The 25,562-nt window shown below is 43.9% G+C and overlaps 1 protein-coding gene across 1 annotated transcript in view; it reads left to right on the top strand.

Annotated features, from left to right (window-relative positions):
- The first annotated feature begins 907 nt into the window (after nt 1–907).
- Nucleotides 908–25,562, top strand: part of LOC142184803 (H-2 class II histocompatibility antigen, E-S beta chain-like) — a 43,980-nt gene continuing 19,325 nt past the window's right edge. Inside the window, exons 1-2 of the mRNA XM_075259890.1 lie at nt 908–989; nt 20,573–20,851. Coding sequence (XP_075115991.1) covers nt 917–989; nt 20,573–20,851 — 352 coding nt within the window. The 5' untranslated portion in view covers nt 908–916. The remainder of the gene's footprint in view (nt 990–20,572; nt 20,852–25,562) is intronic.

Here is a 25,562-nt window from a genome sequence, read left to right as displayed (position 1 = left end):
TGACAGTCACCTCTATTACAGAAGTGTCTGACCCCTGTATAAGTAATGCCGCCCCTGCTACCTCTTGTGTCACCCCCTCTACCTCATAGATTGTAAGCTCTTGTGAGCAGGGCCCTCAGTCCCATTGTGTGAAATGATTCTCTTTGTAATGTATCTGTCCGTATTTTAACCCTACAAATTGTACAGCGCTGCGGAATATGTTGGCGCTATATAAATAAAATGTATTATTATTATGTATTCATTTATTTATCATTACGTTTTATCATGTTTTGATTATTGATTTTAATGCTAGGATTTGTCTGTTACTGTATATTTTATTGGCCTGAAGAAGACACCTGCTCGGTGTCGAAACGCATAGCCGTTTTAAGCTGTTGTTCATGTCCTTGGAGCAATAAAACAGAACCAATTCATCTTAACCTTGCACATCATTATTTTTATTTTCAAGTTTATTACAGATTTTGCTGCCATTAGCGCTCTGTCAGTTCCCAGTTTTTCTATATATCCTTTCCATCTATAGAATAGTTACTTGAACTTTCTTTATGGACATCCTGAGTGGTCCATGGAGTCAAGACAAGCCAGGCAGCAGCTATGACCTAAAGACAATGCGCACAAACCCACCTTTTTGTTTCAAATGAGAGCAAAGTTCTTGTGAATAAGTCTCAGCAATGACCACAAGGAGGCAGCACTTCTTTACTCTCCTTTGGTAATAAGTTAAGTGTACAGCACATCTAGAAAGAGTCTCTCCCTAGTAACAAGTGATCACTATTTTCTTTGCTCAGATTGGTCTTTTTGTAAAGAAAAAAACTCCTCATAGTTCACTGTAAAAGCCTCTCAGTTTTATTATTGTATGTGCAGACTCGAGCTTCTTACTGCAGTCACGGTATTACATTGTGTGAGAAGACGAGAACCTAACGCCATGGGATTGTTATATTACATCAGCTTCACCTTTCTTATATTACTTGTCAGACTTGGCTTCTGCAGAGTGTCAGGTGAGTCGTCTGTCGTTTTATTCTTGTTAATACCGTTTAAGGCTCCATGTAGCAGGCTGCGATGGGGTTTTCCTCTGCAGAGTTTCTGCTGCCATTTTACCTATAGAGAAACTGCCAGCATTTGCGTCAGTATAATTGACATGCTCCAATTTCCAAAAACGCAGTGGTTTTGGCAATCACTGCATTTCTGCCATGCGTATCTTTCTGCAATGTGTGCCACTTTGCTGGGACTGTAAAACTAAGTGGTTTTTGCACTGTTTATGCCACGTGTGGCCCCAGTCTGAAGAACTTTCTTAGAAGGCAAAGAGTACAAGTATTTCCTGACCTGTCATAAGGGTAGAAGATAGCGTTAGTGGCGCTTTCACATGACTATATTTGGGTTGAGAAATACAGTCCGTGTGTTGACCATATTTTCAGGCCCGACTGCAGCTCCTCTGATCTCAACTTCCAACATCATAGTAAATTATAATGGTTTGAGCTTTAGAAGTAAGGTGGGTCTACTGAATATAGGACAAGAGAACTGCAGTAGTTCTGAGTCTTGCAGCATCATACATGACTGGCCAAGGCTACATGGCGACTTTGGATACAATTCCTATCACACAAACTAAGATTGCTGGGTCATCCTGCGAATCTTAATGTTAGTGATTTAGAATTGTATTACAACCCCCCCTAGTTTGCTGCAGTCGCAAATTCTAGTCGCAAAAATGATTGAACAGGTGTTTAAACTTTTTGCAATTACAAGTCACAGTTGCAGCAAATTAGGGGTCACAAAGAGACTCCATTCATTAACATTACTAAAGGAATTGCAAGGTGACTGGTGATCTTTGGTGGCTCAATAGGACTTGTGGCCCAAGTTGCCGTATAGCCCTAGTATTTTTTAGTTCGGATTATCTGTAGTCAGGCAGAAATACAGACAACACTCAGACTAGACTGTATTTCCTGGCCTGAATACAGCCAGCTAGGTTTTATTTAAAAATGGCAAGGAAAGGTGGCACTACTGCATGGACAACAGACAAAAATATACAAGACCTTGGATAGTAGGATGGGCTTTATGATATTTTTTGGTGGTGCTCTACAGTATAAGAGGTAAATGTGCAGTTCATAAGAGAAAAATGAAAAAAAACTGGGCACTCACCACATAAAGCTTTTCAGTAAAAACGATCCAAACTTTATTTTAGACTTCCATGTAAAAAATCGAGAGGAGGCACGCCTGAAAGGAACGAGCGACAGCTGTTTCAATTGAGATTGAGGAAGTGCTCTTTGCATGAAACAACTGTCGCTCGTTCCTTTCAGGCGTGCCTCCTCCCGATTTTTTACATGGAAGTCTAAAATAAAGTTTGGATCGTTTTTACTGAAAAGCTTTGAGGTGAGTGCCCAGTTTTTTTCATTTTTCTCTTATGAACTGTAGGTTTTGTTTGTTTTTTCTATCAATTGCAGTTGAAAGCAACACATTTTCACTGTGTATTTAAGAAAAGCAGTACATTTACATTACAATTAAATTAATCAAAATAGATGATTATAAACATAATATACATTAATTTGGTAGAATTTAAAGGGGCTCTATCATTAGATTTTAGGGTTTTGAGATAAAGATATGCCTGAATAGCCTTTAAAAAGCTATTCAAGTGCTGATAGTTATTTTAAAAAAGACACCCCCCCACCCCGTTTTTGTTAATTACCTTTAGAATGGTTATGCAAATCAGTCTCTCCATGCACAGTGGGTGTTCTGTGCACCCTCTTGCTTGTGCTAGAAAACTCCTCCTCCTTCTACTTATTCACCTCCTCCAGCGTTGTCCTTCCCGGCAGTTTCTATTGAAAATTTGCGCGTGCGCAGTAGTGCTCTGGGGGGAGCGCTACTGTGCACGCTCCAGCACCAGCTCGCAATGTTCTCTACAGCAAAATGGCGCTGGAGCATGCACAGTAGCACTCCAGAGGGAGCGCTACTGCACACGCACAAAATTTCAATAAAAAACGCCGGGAAGGACAATGCTGGAGGTGGTAAATAAGAATGAGGAGGAGGAGTTTTGCAGCACAAACAAGAGGGTGCACAGAACACCCACCGATATTCAGGCATATCTTTATCTCAAAACCCTAAAATCTAATGATAGAGCCCCTTTAACAATCATTTTCCACTAGTCAAACAGTAAAAGACTGTCATTGTCTAGTATTTGACTATATATGTTGCAGTCAACTGTTTCAATAACCATTCAGTGAAAGATTAGTTATCTGTCACAGTGTTATTAAATATGGCCATTGTGTACAACTGTAACAGTCAATATGGACTACAATGTAGTCGCTGCTAATACAGGAGTTTAGTCAGTGAAATAACCATGGGGATTTGTTGGGCCCTCTGGTCAAGCATTGTATGTTGAGTTTGTGGCTTGAAAAGATCATTGTAGACAGAAAATATTTTATATCCACTTCTCCACTGACTAGTACCAGTTGGATTTTTTTCTCTAGCTCCCACCATTCTTCATCAGTAGATATGCCTTCTAACTTTCAAAGGACAGAAGATGGATAGGATGTGCGGTGCACGTACCATTTCTCTTTGTGCCTCCACCCAGTATAATGCTCCTACAGTCACCCTAACATTATATGCCCCCACATTATAATGTTCCCTTCCAATTGCCCCCACAGTATAAAGACCCTCTCCTGCTACCCCAGTGGGCATTAAGCTGTGGGGACATTAAATGTATTGTCCCATCTCAAGGATCTTATCTATACTGGTAGCTTATGTAAACTGAATACTTTTCCTAAATATATTGCTTTAGAAATTCTGCTTTCTTCTCCTGCTATGTTACCTTATTCCTCCCATTGTTTACACAGCGTGCTATAACCATGGACCTGGGAGATAGGACAAGTGATGTCACTTACTTAGTGCTTGGCAGGACAATCTTTCAACTAATTGCAGTTTTTTAATAAAGCCTGGTCTTTTATCTTTTTATGTAAACACACAAATAACACTGGGTCCATTCTGTACAAGAATCTGCAGATTATCTCCGGCCTGTTTAGCAATAGGGAGGAGAAGTATGCAACTTGGAGTATGCAACAATGAATAGCAAACACTTCAATAACCTCTTCGATCTTCTCGAAGGGACATCTTTCATTTTCTTATTGCAACGGCATGTTGCTTGATGACTTCCATATAGGAGGCAGGCGGGCAGTCAGCTGGAACACCTGCGATTCATGCACTGGGATCACAGGTGGCTCTTTGTTTTAGGGCATTTATCAACTAGTCATAGTTAATAATGACCAGGATTACTTTATCTCTCTATATCAGGGGTGCCCAATACGTCGAACGCGATCTACCGGTTGATTGCAAAGGACGTATGGGTCGATCGCGGGATGCAGCCAGAGATCCCCTGTGTCTGCTTGTTCACAGCGCAGGCTGAGAGTCATCTGGAGATGACTCTCAGCCTACGCTGTGAACAAGCACTCCGGACATTTGCAGGCTGGGCAGCAGCAGCTCCGGGGGATGACGCGCTCCCCGCTCTTAGGGATGGAGGGAGCCGGGGTGCTGCTTGTTCACAGCGCAGGCTGAGAGTTATCTCCGGACACTTGCAGGCGGGGCTGCCGCAGCCCTGACTGCGAACGAGTGCAAGGCCCCGGCCTGCCAGTGTCCAAAGATGACTCTCAGCCTGCGCTATGAACAAGCAGACACCAGAGAGCTGTCTCCTGCTCTCACGCTCCACCCCGCCCAAAAGCCCCGGCCCCACCCACAGGCCCCGCCCGCAAGAAGTGGGTAGTAGATCTTATCCCTTGGTCAGTTTATAAAGTAGCTCACATGCTGAAAAAGTATGAGAACCCCTGCTCTATATTATAAAAATACATTTCTGTCTGTCTGTTCTCTAATGCAAACCAAACGACTGGACCGATCTTCACCAAATTTGGCACAGAGATACTTCAGGTATCCGGGAAGGTTTAAGATGAGACTCCAACTCGCTCGGACGTACCGTTGCTGAGATACAGCATTCCAAACACAATGCCCCCCTCCCCCCCTTAGCCAATACAAACCTGCAAGTCTTTCACTCATATTCCAACTGCAATACACACGGTCTCTCCACATGTACAATACAACACTGATATCCAAACTGAGATACACGCATCAGAGGATTAGATACACAGATCAGCACACAGTATCACACGCCAGGGGATTAGATACACGCGTCTGCACACAGTCCCACACACTGAAGGATTAGATATGTGCGTCTGCACATGGTTCCATATGCTGAAGGATTAGATACACGCATCTGCACACAGTAACACATGCCGTATCATTAGATATGTGCATCTGCACATAGTACCACATGCTGTAGGATTAGATACGCGTGTCTACACACAGTTCCACACTCCAGAGGATTAGAAACGCACGTCTGCACACAGTTCCACACGCCATAGGATTAGATACACGCGTCTGCACACAGTACCTCATGCCGTAGGATTAGATACGCGCGTCTACACACAGTTCCACACGCCGTAAGATTAGATACACACCTCTTCACACAGTACCACACTTTGGAGGATTAGATACATGCCTCTGCACACAGTACCACATGCCAGAGAATTAGATACGCGTCTCAGCACACAATACCACATGGGGGAGGATTAGATACGCGCGTCTGCACACAGTACCACATGCCAGAGGATTAGATACGTGCGTCTACACACAGTACCACATGCCAGAGGATTAGATACGCGCGTCTGGACACAGTACAACATGCCGTAGGATTAGATACGCGCGTCTACACATAGTTCCACAAGCCGTAGGATTAGACACGCGCCTCTTCACACAATACCACACAGGGGAGAATTAGATACTTGCGTCTGCACACAGTACCACACAACCGAGGGTTAGATATGTGCGTCTGCACACAGTTCCACATGCTGAAGGATTAGATACGTGTGTCTGCACAAAGTACCACAAAGGGGAGGATTAGATACGCACCTCTTCACACAATACCACACAGGGGAGTATTAGATACACACATCTGCACACAGCTCAACACGCCGGAGGATTAGATACGCATGTTTTCACTTAGTACCACCGCCAGAGGATTAGATACGCGCATCTGCACACAGTTCTACATGCCAGAGGATTAGATACATGCGTCTTCACACAATACCACACACCGGAGGATTAGATATACGCCACTGCACGCAATACCACATAGGTGAGGATTAGATACAGTGTTAGCCAAAAGTATTGGCCCCCCTGCAGTTCTGTCAGATAATCCTCGGTGTCCCCCAGATAATGATTACAAGCACAAATTCTTTGGTATTAATATCTTCATTTATTTTGCTTGCAATGAAAAAACACAAAAGAGAATGAAAAAAAAGTCACATCATTGATCATTTTACACAAAACTCCAGAACTGGTGCGGACAGAAGTATTGGCGCCCTCAGCCTAATACTTGGTAGCACAACCTTTAGACACAATAAATGCGCACAACCGCTTCCGCTAACCAGCAATGAGTTTCTTACAAGGCTCTGCTGGAATCTTAGACCCTTCTTCTTTGGCAAACTGCTCCAGGTCCCCCCTGAGATGTGAAGGGGGCCTTCTCCAAACTGCCACCAAGAGATCTCTCCTCCTCCCCCACAGGTGTTCTATGGGATTCAGGGCTGGACTCATTGCTGCCACTTTACAAGTCTCCAGGGCTTTCTCTCACCACCATTTTCTAGTGCTGACCTGAAGTGTGTTTTGGGTCATTGTCCTGCTGGAAGACCCCTGACCTCTGAGGGAGACCCAGCTTTCTCACACTGGGCCCTACATGATGCTGCACAATGTGTTGGTCGTCTTCAGACTTCATAATGCCATGCACACGGTCAAGCAGTCCAGTGCCAGAGGCAGCAAAGCAACCCCAAAACATCAGGGACCTCCGCCATGTCTGACTGTAGGGGGCGTCTTCTTCTCTTTGAAGGCCTCTTTTTTCCTGTAAACTCTATGTTGAGGCCTTTTCCTACTTTTGTCTGATCTGACCAGAGAACATTCTTCCAGAACGGTTTTGGCTTTCTCAGGTAAGTTTTGGCAAACTCCAGCCTGGCTTATGTCTCTGGGTAAGAAGTGGGGTCTTCCTGGGTCTCCTACCATACAGTCCCTTCTCATTCAGACGCTGACACTGGATAGTACGGGGTGACACTGTTGTACCCTCGGACTGCAGGGCAGCTTGGACTTGTTTGGATGTTAGTCGAGGTTCTTTATCCGCCATCCGTACAATCTTGCGGTGAAATCTCTCGTCAATGTTTCTTTTGCGCCCACATCTAGGGAGGTTAGCCACAGTGCCATGGGCTTTACACTTCTTGATGACACTGCGCACGGTAGACACAGGAACATTCAGGTCTTTGGAGATGGACTTGTAGCCTTGAGATTGCTCATGCTTCCTCACAATTTTGCTTCTCAAGTCCTCAGACAGTTCTTTGGTCTTCTTTCTTTTCTCCATGCTCAATGTGGTTACACAAGGACACAGGACAGAGGTGGAGTCAACTTTAATCCATTTCAACTGGCTGCAAGCATGATTTAGTTATTGCCACCACCTGTTAGGTGCCTCAGGTAAGTAACAGGTGCTGTTAATTACACAAATTAGAGAAGCATCACATGATTTTTCAAACAGTGCCAATACTTTTGTCCACCCCCTTTTTATGTTTGGTGTGGAATTATATTCAATTTGGCTTTTTGACAATTCTTTTTGTGGTTTTCCATTCAAGACAAATTAAATGAAGATAATAATACCAAAGAATTTGTGATTGCAATCATTTTCTGGAAGAAACGGAGTATTATCTGACAGAATTGCAGGTGTGCCAATACTTTTGGTCAACACTGTACCTGCGTCTGCACACAGTACCACATGGGGCAGGATTAGATACATGCCTCTGCACACAATACCACACGCCAGAGAATTGCATACGTATCTCAGCACACAGTACCACACAGGGGAGGATTAGATACGCATCTCAGCACACAGTACCACACGCCAGAGGATTAGATACGCACGTCTGCACACAGCTTCACTTGCCGGAGGATTAGATACGCGCCTCTTCACACAATACCACACGGGGGAGGATTAGATACACGCATTTGCACACAGTACCACACGTGGAGAATTAGATATGTGCATCTGCACACAGTACCACACCAACAAGGATTAGATACTTGCGTCTAAACACAGTACTACATAGGGAAGGATTAAATACAGCTTTACTCCAGGTATCCATAACAACTGATCACAGGTTTTTCACTAATATCCAAAATGAGATACACATGATCACATGACGCTTATGGACATACACACAAACCACATACAAAATACATCAGTGCAAAATTGGACAATTCTTATGGGGCCACTACACAAACATAAAATGTAATATAGCAATAAAATGTAGCAGTATTCAGCTCACCCTGTAAACTTGTGGTGGACTCCAACCCGTTAACACATGGTAGTGAGGGAAGTAAAGGAAACCAGATGCATCCAGGAAGACGGTCAAGTAAACTCCACGGTAATTAAAATTTAACTTTTGTTTTCCATACACGAATAAAAAAGTTACATAGTAACTATTGCGGTTTAGTCAGTCAAGAAAAGCGACGCGTTTCAGGAACACATGGTCACTTCAATCACTTCACGTCAATCTTCGGGGATTATTTATTTTTTATTATGTCCCTGTGACCTCATTTATGTTGGGCTAACTTCTAGGGAACTTAGACGACGTGTAAGGGAACATGTCCTGGGCATAGATAATGCGCGTTCGAATGAGGATGTCCATACTTTGAAAACTGTACCAAGACATTTTAAAATCCACCATAATTGTGATTCCACACTCCTTCGTGTCCGTGCTATTGATCAGGTATTGATCAATACCCGGTCTGGAAATTGGCGCCAAATATTGGCTCAGAAAGAATGCCAATGGATCTTTCGGTTGAATACAGTCCATCCTAATGGATTGAATGAATCCATGAGCTTTGCCCCCTTCCTTTGAATTACTCTTCTAGTGCGATTCTATTATCTTTGTTTCTTTGGTCAACAACTATTTACATATATACATATATTTATTATATTTTTTACCCTGTATTTTACTTTCTCACAGTGTATAATCTTTATTTGGATTACACATGTGTCTCATTATGACCTGTACACTTGGTATTACACCTATTCTTATATATAGGTTAATTACTCTTTGAGGCTATGGATGTTTTGCATCCTCTATGCACGTATTCGTCATTATTTATTTTATTATCTTGTATGCACTATCACTTTGCACTGTGCACTTTTTATTTTTCACTTTTATATTCACTTTTGCTTTATTATTTGTGTGCATATGTGTAATCTGTGTTATTTTGTAATTATTTTGTGTCCATATTCACACTGTGCGTCTTTTATGTTGTCCTGTGTGTCTATATTTGTGTTTGGCCACGATATAATCATTATCATATATACAAATGTCTTTGCATAAGCACTTTCCTTTTTAGTGTACTTCTTTGGATATATTGTATATCTTGATAATCTAGTTGTTATATACAGTTGTCTACGTTTCCCCCTTTTTTTCTTTATGGTGTTGAGGTCTGTTATCTCATCATTACGGCTCGTGAGATGCCTGTTTGCATGGCCGTACATGAGCGTATCTTCCTCTTATTCAGCGGCGCCGTTGATACTTACAATCGTGATGCGCGCATGCGCATTTGTTTCTCTGTGGTCTCGGTCTAGGTTATTTACTATCGTAATGCGCGCATGCGCATTTATCCTTTTCTGGTCTTCTCCTAGTCGTGACTTGATGCTTTCACTTCTCGCGATATCCTTAGGGATTATCGCGCATGCGCACACACTTACTTTATCCGGCAGCACCGCTGACACCAATGATTAATATGAAACAGCGGCCAACCAGCTATCTAGGTTTATACTATATAAAGCCCGTCATGACAGGGTAAAAAACATCCCCTGACGAAGCCTGTGCGAGGTGAAACGAGCGTCGGGTGTCCAGGTCCCGTGGGTAGGCATTGGCTATTCTTTTTATTTATTATTTATTTCCTGCTTGGTTCTTTGTTTGGTCACAGTATATCATTTACACTGGTGTATCTTTTATTATGTATCATGGTGTTCTTTTTGGGGCATGTTGCAATAATTGTTTAGCACTGTGTGCTTTTATATGTACTTTGCACTGAGTGTATATTTGTATTTTATTTAAATCGCCACATTTTACCTTGCTTGGTTATGTTATTGAATGCCTTACAAGTATATACTTGCCACCCACCACCTGGTTTATATATTTTTCTGGGTTGTTTCTCCCTTTTTACTCTTTATTAATTGTATGTGACAACTGTTGTTGTATTATGTATTTTTAATAAATATTTATTATATTTACAATCATCCTGTCTGTTTCAGACAATATTTTTTATTGGATTTAGAGAGGGAGAGACTTCTGTCCAGGGTTAGGCTCCATTCCCACGGAGTAATGCGCCGCTCATTCTGACACGTAAACACGTGTCAGAGTCAGTGCTGTAAAACAGAAGCCCATTGACTTCAAAGGGTGCCATCTTATGCGTGCTACACATTGAAATCAATGGGAACAGAGCCTTAGCTAGGAATTAGCTTCTGTTAGGCAGGAAATATCAAACCAACAGTTCTTTTAAGAGCTACACTGCTCGAAGAGTGTATATACTGTTGGTATATACATATATGCAACAGATATAGACTTATTGTGTTATACTGTGTTGGAGGAACTTACAGCTTCCGGACACTAGATGGCGATGTTATTATTGTTATGTGCTGAATACATGTAATGATAAGCTATGGAGACTTGTCTGTATCTCAAAATGCTGCATCTTTCTATGGTTAGATCTTTCCAGTGTATTCCTTGTTATATTGCTGTATAGACATGCTGATGGATGTTACCTGATGTTCTGAGAAGTAAACTGAAGATTAACCCATATAATCTACTCTGAAGCTTTCTTCTGCGACTGCACTCTGCAACAGGTTATGGGCCCAGGCACCCAGACAGACCCAGGACCCAGACAGCCCAGGCACCCAGACCCCAGCAACCAGACCCAGCAACCAGGCAGAGAAGACAAGAGGACTCTGTGAATGCAAAAGAATTCTCCAGAACAAGTCTCTACAACCAAGTAAGATAAGTTAAAGATGATCAGCAGCTCAGAGCTCAGACTTACAGTAGCTAAGCTGAACAATGAGAACTATCAGTTATGGAAGTTCAAAGTGGAGATGTTGTTGTCTAAGGATGATTTATGGGAGGTAATCACCACAGATAGATCCAATGAGAATGATCAGACATGGGAGAAGAAAAACAGACAAGCTAGAGCTACAATCATCTTATTAGTGGAGGATGATCAGCTCATTCACATAAGGAATGAAGATACAGCAAAGGGAATGTGGCAAACTTTGAAAAAGTTACATGAAAGATCCAGCTTAAATCACAAGTTATTTCTGCTAAGGAAACTGTACAAAATGAGATTAAATGCAGAGAAAGACATGCATGAGCACATAAACGCCATGCTGGAAGTGATAACACAGCTGAGATCTATTGGGGAAGATATTCAGGAAAGTCATATAGCAGCGATATTATTATGCAGCTTACCAGATTCGTATACTGCTCTGATAAACGCTCTAGAAACAAGACCTGAAGCAGAGATCACACTAGAGTTTGTAAAGACCAGACTCATAGATGAATACCAGAGAAGGAAAGAGCAAACACAAGAATCCACAGAAGAGGTTAGTGGGAATGCTCTTAAAGTTACAGATAAAAAGCGCCACAACACAGAAACAAGAGAGTGTTTCAGATGTAAGAAAAAAGGACATTTAAAGAAAGATTGTACAATATGGAAAGCAGAACAACAAAAATTACAACAGAGAGACAGTAAACAGAAAGTGAAAAGCTCCATTTCTAACTCACATGCAGATCACTGCAATGGTATGTTTAAAGCAGCTGATAAAAAGTCATCATCATCATCATCAAGTTGGTTTATTGACTCAGGAGCAACAAGTCACATGACAAGTAATAGAAGTTTCTTTACTGAGCTTGATTTAGATAAGAAGGAAGCAATTTATCTTGCAGATGCGAGCAGAATAACCGCAGAAGGTATTGGACAAGGAATGTTGATCTGTTCTGATAAATCTGGAAATAATGTAAAAGTCCTAGTAAAGGATGTATTGTATGTTCCAGGACTAGAAGGAGGATTGTTATCCGTAAAACGTCTAACAGATAAAGGACTTACTGTAAAATTCAAAGATGATAAGTGTACAATCCTAGCAGGAGACAAGGTTATAGTCAGTGTAAATGCAGGAGAACAATTATATCATCTAGACACAGTACAGGAACAGGTGAAGTTATGTACACATGATAAACACAAGAATTGTATTCATGTATGGCATAGACGTCTAGGACACCGACATCCTGAAAGTATAATGGCATTACAGAAGAAACATCTGACAAAAGATCTATTAATATCTAATTGCTCAATGACCATGAAGTGTGAATGTTGTATAAAATCAAAAGCTACAAGAGTGTCAATGTCTAAAGAAAGTGAAACAAGAAGCAAAAGACCACTTGACTTGGTACATACTGACGTATGTGGACCCATGAAAGTGACCACATCAGGAGGTAATAGATACATGGTGACCTTCATAGATGACTATTCAAGATACACAGTCACGTACTTGATAAAGAACAAAAGTGAAGTTTTCAGTAAATTACAAGACTATGTGACAAAGTCGAGTAACAAGTTTCAAAGGAAGCCAATCATCATTAGAAGTGATAATGGAGGTGAATTTACATGACAACAAATAGAAAACTACTTAAAACAGAATGGAATAGAGCATCAAAAGACTGTTCCATACACACCCGAGCAGAATGGGGTAGCAGAAAAAAAAAAACAGAACTTTGACTGAAATGATAAGATGTATGCTGACAGATTCCAAACTACCAGAGAAATATTGGGGTGAAGCAGCAATGACGGCCACTTATCTGCAAAACAGACTTTTTTCAAGGAAACTGAAAAAGACCCCATATGAGCTATGGCAAGGTAATAAACCAAGTGTGAAGCATTTAAGAGTTTTTGGTTGTAAAGCCTTTGTGTTTATTCCAGAAGAGAAACGATCCAAACTTCAAAACAGAGCCGTAGAAGGAATATTTGTTGGATACTGTGAAAACTGCAAAGGATACAGAATCCTAGATCCGAAGACAGACAGAGTTACAGTGAGTAACAGTGTGACATTCATTGAGGATCTAAATGATGACGTAATGACATCACTGGAAATGAGAAATGATGAAAGCATCAGTGATATCAATGCAGGAATATCTGATGAGAAAGAAGTAGAAATTGCCGAAAATCAAAACACTGAAAGTAAAGAGATACAAGAACAGGCAAACAATGAACCAAGGCGTTCAATAAGAGAGAACAAGGGAAAACCACCTTGTCTTTCATACAAGGCGAGTACAAACAAGATATATGAACCTACATCTTGGGAAGACATATCAAAACTCTCAGAAGAAGAAGCTAACAAATGGATAAAAGCAACAGAAACAGAAATGAAATCCATGCGTGATAATAAGGCCTGGACACTGACAGAATTACCAGAAGGAAGAAAAACTATAGGATGTAAATGGGTTTTTAAGGTAAAATATCAAACGGATGGCACAGCTGAACGATATCGAGCGAGACTCGTAGCTAAAGGTTATACTCAAAAATATGGAGAAGACTATGATGAAGTTTTTGCACCAGTCGTCAAACATACTACAATTAGAACCTTGTTTGCAGTTGCAGCAACAAAACAAATGCAATTGAGACATCTGGATGTAAAGACAGCGTTCCTAAATGGAGATTTAACAGAAGATATCTACATGGAACAACCTCCAGGATACAAGGATAAAAGAAAACCAAACATGGTTTGTAAGCTACAGAAAAGTATCTATGGTTTAAAGCAAGCTGCTAAAGCCTGGAATGATAAAGTCACAGAAGTGCTCACAAATGAACATTTTCAAAGAAGTAAAGCAGATCTGTGTCTATACACCAAGAAACTGGGAGACAGATGGATCTATGTACTGATATATGTGGACGATATTTTAGTTTGTTTTGAAAAAGAAAGGGATGTAACAGAAATACTGAAAATTCTGGATCAACACTTTGAGATCAAAGATTTGGGAAATGTGAAACAGTACCTAGGGATACAAATAGAAAGAGAAGAAGATGGAAGTTATCTTTTTAACCAAAGTCACATGATTCAGGACATCATTGAAACAATTGGATTGAAAGATGCGAAACCAATAAAGTCTCCAATGGAAATCAACTATCTGAAGGAGATGAACAGTGAACAAAATATGTTGCCAGACAACGAACAGTACAGAAAGGCAATGGGAAAATTACTGTATCTTGCAACTGTTACAAGACCAGACATTGCAGCAGCAGTAGGAATTTTGAGCAGAAAGGTGTCAAAACCAAATAAAATGGACTGGAATGCCGTAAAGAGAGTAATACGTTACTTGAAAGGAACTATCGATGTTAAACTAAAACTACCTGCAAGTAACAAATGCATTTTAACTGGATACGTGGATGCAGACTGGGCTGGAGATACACTTGACAGAAAATCTACCAGTGGTTATCTTTTCTTACTCTCAGGTGGACCAATTAGTTGGGCTAGTAAAAAACAATCAATCGTGACACTGTCGACAACAGAAGCGGAGTATGTTGCCGCAGCACAAGCAGCTCAAGAAGTCTTATGGTTGAGACAACTACTGACAGACTTAGGAGAACAACTGTTGGAACCAACAAAGTTGTATGAAGACAATCAAGGTTGTATTGTTCTTGCTCAGACGGAAAGAGTTAATCCAAGAACAAAACACATTGATATAAAGTTTCATTTTTTGAAGGATTACCAGGAGCAAGGAATGCTGAAGTTAGAATATTGTCCAACTGAAGATATGTCAGACGATATTCTTACTAAGGCATTGAATGCTGAAAAACATCAGAAACTGATGAAGAAATTAAGTTTGACTGAATAAGTCTTTATTGTTGAGAAAGGGTGTTGGTATATACATATATGCAACAGATATAGACTTATTGTATTACACTGTGTTGGAGGAACTTACAGCTTCTGGACACTAGATGGCGATGTTATTATTGTTATGTGCTGAATACATGTAATGATATGCTATGGAGACTTGTCTGTATCTCAAAATGCTGCATCTTTCTATGGTTAGTCCTTTCCAGTGTGTTCCTTGTTATATTGCTATGTAGACATGCTGATGTTACCTCATGTTCTGAGAAGTAAACTGAAGATTAACCCATATAATCTACTCTGAAGCTTTCTTCTGCGACTGCACTCTGCAACATATACACCCTCAGTATATACACTCATCCTGCAAAAAATTTCAGCACTTTGTGTGCCCAATATACCTGTTCCATACGGGTGTGAACAAAACTCTATACTTGTTATACAGTTCGCTTGTATACATCTCGAAATGCGTGAGGCTAGCACAATGGGGCGAGGACGAGAACAGGGGCGTGGAAATCCAGCTGGGGGCCCAGGCTGTGGTCAAGCTACTGCAGATCCAACAACTGGTGAGGGGCAGTCAGCATCACGCTTCTCCACAATTCCTGGCTTGATGGCAATGTTGAGCAGGGTGCAGGGTACAACGCTGATGAAGACCGGGCACCAGGAACAGATATTACAATGGATAGCAGATATTGCTTCCAGCACCATTTCCACCAGACAGTCAGCCAATACCTCCAGTTGTGTTTGTGGACCCGCAGCCAGCATTTCCCATCCTCAGTGATGACGAGACACAATTCCATGTTTCTGTTCCAGCTCACAAGTTCATCCTCCTCCTCCACCATCACCGTTTAAAACCACCCCATTAAGGCTCACCTCAAGGACCTAATATTATACTCCTAAAAGGCTCAATTCATCCCGTAGGAGCCTAATATTATGCTCCTACAATCCTCAAGTCTTCCCAAGAGCCTAACACTCTTCTACTCCAAGGCTCAACTCACCCCAAGGGCCAAAAGCTCTGCTGGTACAAGGCTCACCTCATGTCAAGGGCCTGTAACTTAATTTGGAAGGGCTCACCTCAAGGGCCAGAAAGTAATTTTTGGAGGTTTCACCACATCACACATATACAATGACAGTTAGGGGGAGGCCACACGGAGTAAAGTGGAGCACAATCTGGCACGTATACACGTGTCAGCAGATTGTGCTCTCAAAAAGATCCCATTCATTTCAGTGGCCCACAAAATAACGCGGTGTATATGATCCTAACTCCCACTGAAATGAATGGGATCTTTTTGAGAGCACAATCTGCTGACACGTGTATACGTGCCAGATTGCGCTCCACTTTACTCTGTGTGGCCTCCCCCTTAAGGGCGGGGGCTGTTTGATTTCACCCTTGCCTTTTGTGGTTGTCATGGGCAACGTGATTTAAAGGGGTGCATGCTAATGTTTCTTTAGCTTAAAATTTGTCTTTTTGTCCATACTAATGTAGAGGAAAGAAGGTTTCCAGGTATTTTTCCACTTTCATAGAGGTTCTATTGAATGTGGAAAGTATCTAGTTGATAGGCTGTGATATTGGGGTAATCCTGGGACTTGGGGCATGTTAGATGCCCCCAGACATGCTTTCCTTGCTAGCCCTTTTGTTTGTTTTTCTTTAAATTCCCTACTACTATTTGCAGCAAAGAGACATCTGTTCACATAAGTTAGAGAGCTCATTAAAGGGGTCTGCCATCTACATAATTATTTTTTAATTTGTAGATGATTAAAAGTTAAACATTTTTGTAAATATAAGTAATTAAAAATTCTGCAGAGTTTTAAAGATTTTCTCTAACTTTCTTAGGGGGAGTTCACACGGTGTAATGTGCCGCATGATGTGGCACGTGTACGCCGCGGGACCTTTTGCGTGCTGTACACGCTCCCATTGATTTCAATGGCAGCGGGGATCGTATGCGCCGCGCTAGTTTGCGGCCGTGCATTTATTCACGGCTGCAAACTAGCGCGGCGCATACGATCCCCGCTGCCATTGAAATCAATGGGAGCGTGTACAGCACGCAAAGGGTCCCGCGGCGTACACGTGCCACATCATGCGGCACATTACACTGTGTGAACTCCCCCTAAGAAAGTTAGAGAAAATCTTTAAAACTCTGCAGAATTTTTTATTACTTATATTTGCAAAAATGTTTAACTTTTAATTATCTACAAATACAGATATGATTATGTACATGGGAATACCCATTTAAGGCTGAGGTCCCACATTGTGGAAATGCAGCATGGGAGCAGGGAGGAGTCATCATCCAGGAGGCGGAGCAGCCCTAATGGCGGTCAGTGTGAGCTGCAGGAGCTGCAGATACTAAGTGAGTATGCGGCCTGTACTGCAGGAGCTGCTGATACTAAGTGAGTGTGCGGCCTGTACTGCAGGAGCTGCTGATACTAAGTGAGTGTGCGGCCTGTACTGCAGGAGCTGCTGATACTAAGTGAGTGTGCGGCCTGTACTGCAGGAGCTGCTGATACTAAGTGAGTGTGCGGCCTGTACTGCAGGAGCTGCTGATACTAAGTGAGTGTGCGGCCTGTACTGCAGAAGCTGCTGATACTAAGTGAGTTTGCGGCCTGTACTGCAGGAGCTGCTGATACTAAGTGAGTGTGCGGCCTGTACTGCAGGAGCTGCTGATATTAAGTGAGTGTGCGGCCTGTACTGCAGGAGCTGCTGATATTAAGTGAGTGTGCGGCCTGTACTGCAGGAGCTGCTGATATTAAGTGAGTGTGCGGCCTGTACTGCAGGAGCTGCAGATACTAAGTGAGTGTGCGGCCTGTACTGCAGGAGCTGCTGATACTAAGTGAGTGTGCGGCCTGTACTGCAGGAGCTGCAGATACTAAGTGAGTGTGCGGCCTGTACTGCAGGAGCTGCAGATACTAAGTGAGTGTGCGGCCTGTACTGCAGGAGCTGCAGATACTAAGTGAGTGTGCGGCCTGTACTGCAGGAGCTGCTGATACTAAGTGAGTGTGCGGCCTGTACTGCAGGAGCTGCTGATACTAAGTGAGTGTGCGGCCTGTACTGCAGGAGCTGCTGATACTAAGTGAGTGTGCGGCCTGTACTGCAGGAGCTGCAGATACTAAGTGAGTGTGCGGCCTGTACTGCAGGAGCTGCTGATACTAAGTGAGTGTGCGGCCTGTACTGCAGGAGCTGCTGATACTAAGTGAGTGTGCGGCCTGTACTGCAGGAGCTGCTGATATTAAGTGAGTGTGCGGCCTGTACTGCAGGAGCTGCTGATATTAAGTGAGTGTGCGGCCTGTACTGCAGAAGCTGCAGATACTAAGTGAGTGTGCGGCCTGTACTGCAGGAGCTGCTGATACTAAGTGAGTGTGCGGCCTGTACTGCAGGAGCTGCTGATACTAAGTGAGTGTGCGGCCTGTACTGCAGGAGCTGCTGATACTAAGTGAGTGTGCGGCCTGTACTGCAGGAGCTGCTGATACTAAGTGAGTGTGCGGCCTGTACTGCAGGAGCTGCTGATACTAAGTGAGTGTGCGGCCTGTACTGCAGGAGCTGCTGATACTAAGTGAGTGTGCGGCCTGTACTGCAGGAGCTGCTGATACTAAGTGAGTGTGCGGCCTGTACTGCAGGAGCTGCTGATACTAAGTGAGTGTGCGGCCTGTACTGCAGGAGCTGCTGATATTAAGTGAGTGTGCGGCCTGTACTGCAGGAGCTGCTGATACTAAGTGAGTGTGCGGCCTGTACTGCAGGAGCTGCTGATACTAAGTGAGTGTGCGGCCTGTACTGCAGGAGCTGCTGATACTAAGTGAGTGTGCGGCCTGTACTGCAGGAGCTGCTGATATTAAGTGAGTGTGCGGCCTGTACTGCAGGAGCTGCTGATACTAAGTGAGTGTGCGGCCTGTACTGCAGGAGCTGCTGATATTAAGTGAGTGTGCGGCCTGTGCTGCAGGAGCTGCTGATATTAAGTGAGTGTGCGGCCTGTGCTGCAGGAGCTGCTGATACTAAGTGAGTGTGCGGCCTGTACTGCAGGAGCTGCTGATACTAAGTGAGTGTGCGGCCTGTACTGCAGGAGCTGCTGATACTAAGTGAGTGTGCGGCCTGTACTGCAGAAGCTGCTGATATTAAGTGAGTGTGCGGCCTGTACTGCAGGAGCTGCTGATACTAAGTGAGTGTGCGGCCTGTACTGCAGGAGCTGCTGATACTAAGTGAGTGTGCGGCCTGTACTGCAGAAGCTGCTGATATTAAGTGAGTGTGCGGCCTGTACTGCAGGAGCTGCTGATACTAAGTGAGTGTGCGGCCTGTACTGCAGGAGCTGCTGATACTAAGTGAGTGTGCGGCCTGTACTGCAGGAGCTGCAGATACTAAGTGAGTGTGCGGCCTGTACTGCAGGAGCTGCTGATATTAAGTGAGTGTGCGGCCTGTACTGCAGGAGCTGCTGATACTAAGTGAGTGTGCGGCCTGTACTGCAGAAGCTGCTGATACTAAGTGAGTGTGCGGCCTGTACTGCAGGAGCTGCTGATATTAAGTGAGTGTGCGGCCTGTACTGCAGGAGCTGCTGATATTAAGTGAGTGTGCGGCCTGTACTGCAGGAGCTGCTGATACTAAGTGAGTGTGCGGCCTGTACTGCAGGAGCTGCTGATACTAAGTGAGTGTGCGGCCTGTACTGCAGAAGCTGCTGATATTAAGTGAGTGTGCGGCCTGTACTGCAGGAGCTGCTGATACTAAGTGAGTGTGCGGCCTGTACTGCAGGAGCTGCAGATACTAAGTGAGTGTGCGGCCTGTACTGCAGGAGCTGCTGATACTAAGTGAGTGTGCGGCCTGTACTGCAGGAGCTGCTGATACTAAGTGAGTGTGCGGCCTGTACTGCAGGAGCTGCTGATACTAAGTGAGTGTGCGGCCTGTACTGCAGGAGCTGCTGATACTAAGTGAGTGTGCGGCCTGTACTGCAGGAGCTGCTGATACTAAGTGAGTGTGCGGCCTGTACTGCAGGAGCTGCAGATACTAAGTGAGTGTGCGGCCTGTACTACAGGAGCTGCTGATATTAAGTGAGTGTGCGGCCTGTACTGCAGGAGCTGCTGATATTAAGTGAGTGTGTGGCCTATGCTGCAGGAGGATCCCATCATGTTAGTCTCTGCCCTGTTGTCTATACTACTACACCAGCCCAGGACAGGTCCAGCTCAGCATGTTTTTTATAGTGGACCAAAATGCCGCCCCCTAGGTTTCCATGAGGCCTCATGCAAGGTGCGCTCCTGTGCTCTCATCAATAGTTACTACAACGTTAGATTCCCAGCAGTCACAACCTGGTCTGCAAAAAACATATAAAATAGGAAGTGCCAGGAACATAATATACCTCACCTAGTGCCATATCTGACACAGAGAAATGCAGGAGAGATAAACCCCTGCGTGTACCCTGGAGTATACAGTACATCAGACCCTGTGGTACAATAAAGTAGTATCTGCTGACAGCCTCAAGCTGACCTTTCTGCTGCTCTCACACATTGGTTTTCTATGTCCTCATCTCACCACTGTCTGGTCTGTAGTGACACATGTGTAGTGTGTATAGGGATGGTATAGTGGGTGAGCTCCATGTAACTCTCTGCTCTTCATTACAGCTGCTGTGGATTATGTGATTGAAGGTAAAGCTGAATGTCACTACCTGAATGGGACCCAGGAGGTGCGATATCTGCAGAGATACTTCTACAACCAGGAGGAGCAGGTTTACTTTGACAGTAAAGAGGGAAAATACATCGCGAAGACGGAGTTTGGGAGACCTGATGCCGATTACTGGAACAGCCAGAAGGATCTCATAGATCAGAGGAAGGCCGAGGTGCAGACATTCTGTATACACAACTATGGAGTGGCTGAGACATCAGGAGCTATAGGAAGGAAAGGTGAGATCCTGTATATACTGTATTATACCAGCACATATTACATGTAGTATATACAGGAGATATAATAATAATATACACAGTATCACTGGTGACCGGAGACTCCTATATATACTGTGTTATACCAGCACATATTACATGTAGTATATACAGGAGATATAATAATAATAATATACACAGTATCACTGGTGACCGAAGACTCCTATATATACTGTATTATACAGCTCATATTACATGTAGTATATACAGGAGATATAATAATAATATACACAGTATCACTGGTGACCGGAGACTCCTATATATACTGTATTATACCAGCACATATTACATGTAGTATATACAGGAGATATAATAATAATATACACAGTATCACTGGTGACCGGAGACTCCTGTATATACTGTATTATACCAGCACATATTACATGTAGTATATACAGGAGATATAATAATAATATACACAGTATCACTGGTGACCGGAGACTCCTGTATATACTGTATTATACCAGCACATATTACATGTAGTATATACAGGAGATATAATAATAATATACACAGTATCACTGGTGACCGGAGACTCCTGTATATACTGTATTATACCAGCACATATTACATGTAGTATATACAGGAGATATAATAATAATATACACAGTATCACTGGTGACCGGAGACTCCTGTATATACTGTATTATACCAGCACATATTACATGTAGTATATACAGGAGATATAATAATAATGATATACACAGTATCACTGGTGACTGGAGACTCCTGTATATACTGTATTATACCAGCACATATTACATGTAGTATATACAGGAGATATAATAATAATATACACAGTATCACTGGTGACCGGAGACTCCTGTATATACTGTATTATACCAGCACATATTACATGTAGTATATACAGGAGACATAATAATAATATACACAGTATCACTGGTGACCGGAGACTCCTGTATATACTGTATTATACCAGCACATATTACATGTAGTATATACAGGAGATATAATAATAATATACACAGTATCACTGGTGACTGGAGACTCCTGTATATACAGCACATATTACATGTAGTATATACAGGAGGAGATATAATAATAATATACCCAGTATCACTGGTGACTGGAGACTCCTGTATATACTGTATTATACAGCACATATTACATGTAGTATATACAGGAGGAGATTTAATAATAATATACACAGTATCACTGGTGACCGGAGACTCCTATATATACTGTATTATACCAGCACATATTACATGTAGTATATACAGGAGATATAATAATAATATACACAGTATCACTGGTGACCGGAGACTCCTATATGTACTGTATTATACCAGCACATATTACATGTAGTATATACAGGAGGAGATATAATAATAATATACCCAGTATCACTGGTGACTGGAGACTCCTGTATATACTGTATTATACAGCACATATTACATGTAGTATATACAGGAGGAGATTTAATAATAATATACACAGTATCACTGGTGACCGGAGACTCCTATATATACTGTATTATACCAGCACATATTACATGTAGTATATACAGGAGATATAATAATAATATACCCAGTATCACTGGTGACTGGAGACTCCTGTATATACTGTATTATACAGCACATATTACATGTAGTATATACAGGAGGAGATTTAATAATAATATACACAGTATCACTGGTGACCGGAGACTCCTATATGTACTGTATTATACCAGCACATATTACATGTAGTATATACAGGAGATATAATAATTAGAGATGAGCGAACAGTGTTCTATCGAACTCATGTTCGATCGGATATTAGGCTGTTCGGCATGTTCGAATCGAACACCGCGTGGTAAAGTGCGCCATTACTCGATTCCCCTCCCACCTTCCCTGGCGCCTTTTTTGCTCCAATAACAGCGCAGGGTAGGTGGGACAGGAACTACGACACCGGTGATGTTGAAAAAAGTAGGCAAAACCCATTGGCTGCCGAAAACATGTGACCTCTAATTTAAAAGAACAGCGCCGCCCAGGTTCGCGTCATTCTGAGCTTGCAATTCACCGGGGACGGAGGTTTCCGTCCAGTTAGCTAGGGCTTAGATTCTGGGTAGGCAGGGACAGGCTAGGATAGGAAGGAGAAGACAACCAACAGCTCTTATAAGAGCTAAATTCCAGGGAGAAGCTTGTCAGTGTAACGTGGCACTGACGGGCCGCAACCCAGCTTTCCGCGGATCCTGAATGGAATACACTGACAGTGTATTCCCGTATACCCGATATATACCCCCGATACCCGTTCCAACGGTGTGCCCCCCCACCTTCACCCCAGAAATACACTGCAAGTCCCCTAGCAATAGAATTGGGGCTATATACACCCACTATTTTTGCTACTGCCATATAGTGCCATTTTCTGACTGGGAATTCAAAGAATATATTGGGGTTACAAATACCCTCATTTCTTGCTACTGCCATATAGTGCCAGTTTCTGACTGGTAATTCAAAGAATATATTGGGGTTACGTGCACCCACAATTTTTGCTACTGGTATATAGTGCCAATTTCTAACTGGGAATTCAAAATGCGCAAGGCTCCCGGAAAGGGACGTGGACGAGGCCGTGGGCGAGGTCGGGGGAATGGTTCTGGGGAGCAAGGTAGCAGTGAAGCCACAGGGCGTCCCATGCCTACTCCTGTGGGGCAGCAAGCATTGCGCCACTCCACAGTGCCAGGGTTGCTTGCCACATTAACTAAACTGCAGGGTACAAACCTTAGTAGGCCCGAGAACCAGGAACAGGTCTTGCAATGGCTGTCAGAGAACGCTTACAGCACATTGTCCAGCAGCCAGTCAGACTCTGCCTCCTCTCCTCCTATTACCCAACAGTCTTGTCCTCCTTCCTCCCAAAATTCCCAAGCTTCACAGAACAATAACCCCAACTGTCCCTGCTCCCCAGAGCTGTTCTCCGCTCCTTTCATTGTCCCTCAACCTGCCCCTCCACGTCACGATTCCACGAACCTAACAGAGGAGCATCTGTGTCCAGATACTCAAACACTAGAGTCTCCTCCATCTCCGTTCGATTTGGTGGTGGATGACCAGCAACCCACCCTCATCGACGATGATGTGACGCAGTTGCCGTCAGGGCATCCAGTTGACCGGCGCATTGTGCGGGAGGAGGAGATGAGACAGGAGTTGGAAGAGGAAGTGGTGGATGATGAGGACACTGACCCGACCTGGACAGGGGGGATGTCAAGCGGGGAAAGTAGTGTGGATGTTGAGGCAGGTGCAGCACCAAAAAGGGTAGCTAGAGGCAGAGGCAGAGGTCAGCAGCTTAGGCGAAGCCAGGCCACACCCGGAATCTCCCAAGATGTTCCAGTTCGTACCCAGCACCGAAAAACTCCCACCTCGAGGGCACGTTTCTCGAAGGTGTGGAGTTTTTTCAAGGAATGCGCCGAGGACAGATATAGTGTTGTCTGCACAATTTGCCTCTCGAAATTGATTAGGGGCTCTGAGAAGAGCAACCTGTCCACCACTTCAATGCGCTGTCATTTGGAATCCAAGCACTGGAATCAGTGGCAGGCAGCAACGGCAGGACAAAGGCCGCCTGCCGTTCACGCCACTGCCTCTGCCACTGCCACTGCTGACTGTGCTGGCGATGCACTCCAGAGGACGAGCCAGGACACCACTTCATCTGCCTCCGCCACTTTGTTGACTTCTTCCTCATCCTCCCCTGTTCCTGTCTTATCTCCTTCTCCTGCACCATCAAAGGCACCATCAGGCGCTTCTTTACAACAACCCACCATCTCTCAGACATTGGAGCGGCGGCAGAAATACACTGCTAACCACCCACACGCGCAAGCCTTGAACGCCAACATCGCTAAACTGCTGGCCCAGGAGATGTTGGCGTTCCGGCTTGTTGAAACTCCCGCCTTCCTGGACCTGATGGCAACTGCGGCACCTCGCTATGCCGTCCCTACTTCTCCCGGTGTGCCATCCCCGCCTTGCACCAGCACGTGTCACTCAACATCAGGCGGGCCCTTAGTTCCGCGCTTTGCACAAAGGTCCACTTGACCACCGACGCGTGGACAAGTGCATGCGGACAGGGACGCTACATTTCACTGATGGCACACTGGGTGAATGTAGTTGAGGCTGGGACTGCTTCCCAAACTGGCCCGGTGTACCTCGTCTCCCCGCCTAACATTCCTGGCAGGGACACGAGAAGAACACCCCCCTCCTCCTCCTCCACCGCCTCCTCCTCCGCCACCGCCTCCTCCTCCGCCACCGCCTCCTCCTCCGCTGTTAGATTGACCCCAGCTACGAGTTGGAAACGTTGCAGCACTGGCGTTGGTAGACGTCAGCAGGCTGTGCTGAAGTTGATCAGCTTGGGGGACAGACAGCACACTGCCTCCGAGGTGAGGGATGCCCTCCTCGATGAGACGGCAATATGGTTTGAGCCGCTGCACCTGGGCCCAGGCATGGTCGTTTGTGATAACGGCCGGAACCTGGTAGCAGCTCTGGAGCTTGCCGGACTCCAACATGTTCCATGCCTGGCCCACGTCTTCAACCTAGTGGTGCAACGTTTCCTAAAGAGCTACCCCAATGTTCCAGAGCTACTGGTGAAAGTGCGGCGCATGTGCGCCCACTTTCGCAAGTCGACAGTAGCCGCTGCTAGCTTAAAATCTCTCCAGCAACGCCTGCATGTGCCACAACACCGGCTTTTGTGCGAC

Source organism: Leptodactylus fuscus, chromosome 11 (genome assembly GCF_031893055.1).
Source record: "Leptodactylus fuscus isolate aLepFus1 chromosome 11, aLepFus1.hap2, whole genome shotgun sequence".
NCBI classification, from domain to species: Eukaryota; Metazoa; Chordata; class Amphibia; order Anura; family Leptodactylidae; genus Leptodactylus; species Leptodactylus fuscus.
This window is presented reverse-complemented; position numbering and strand designations above follow the sequence as displayed.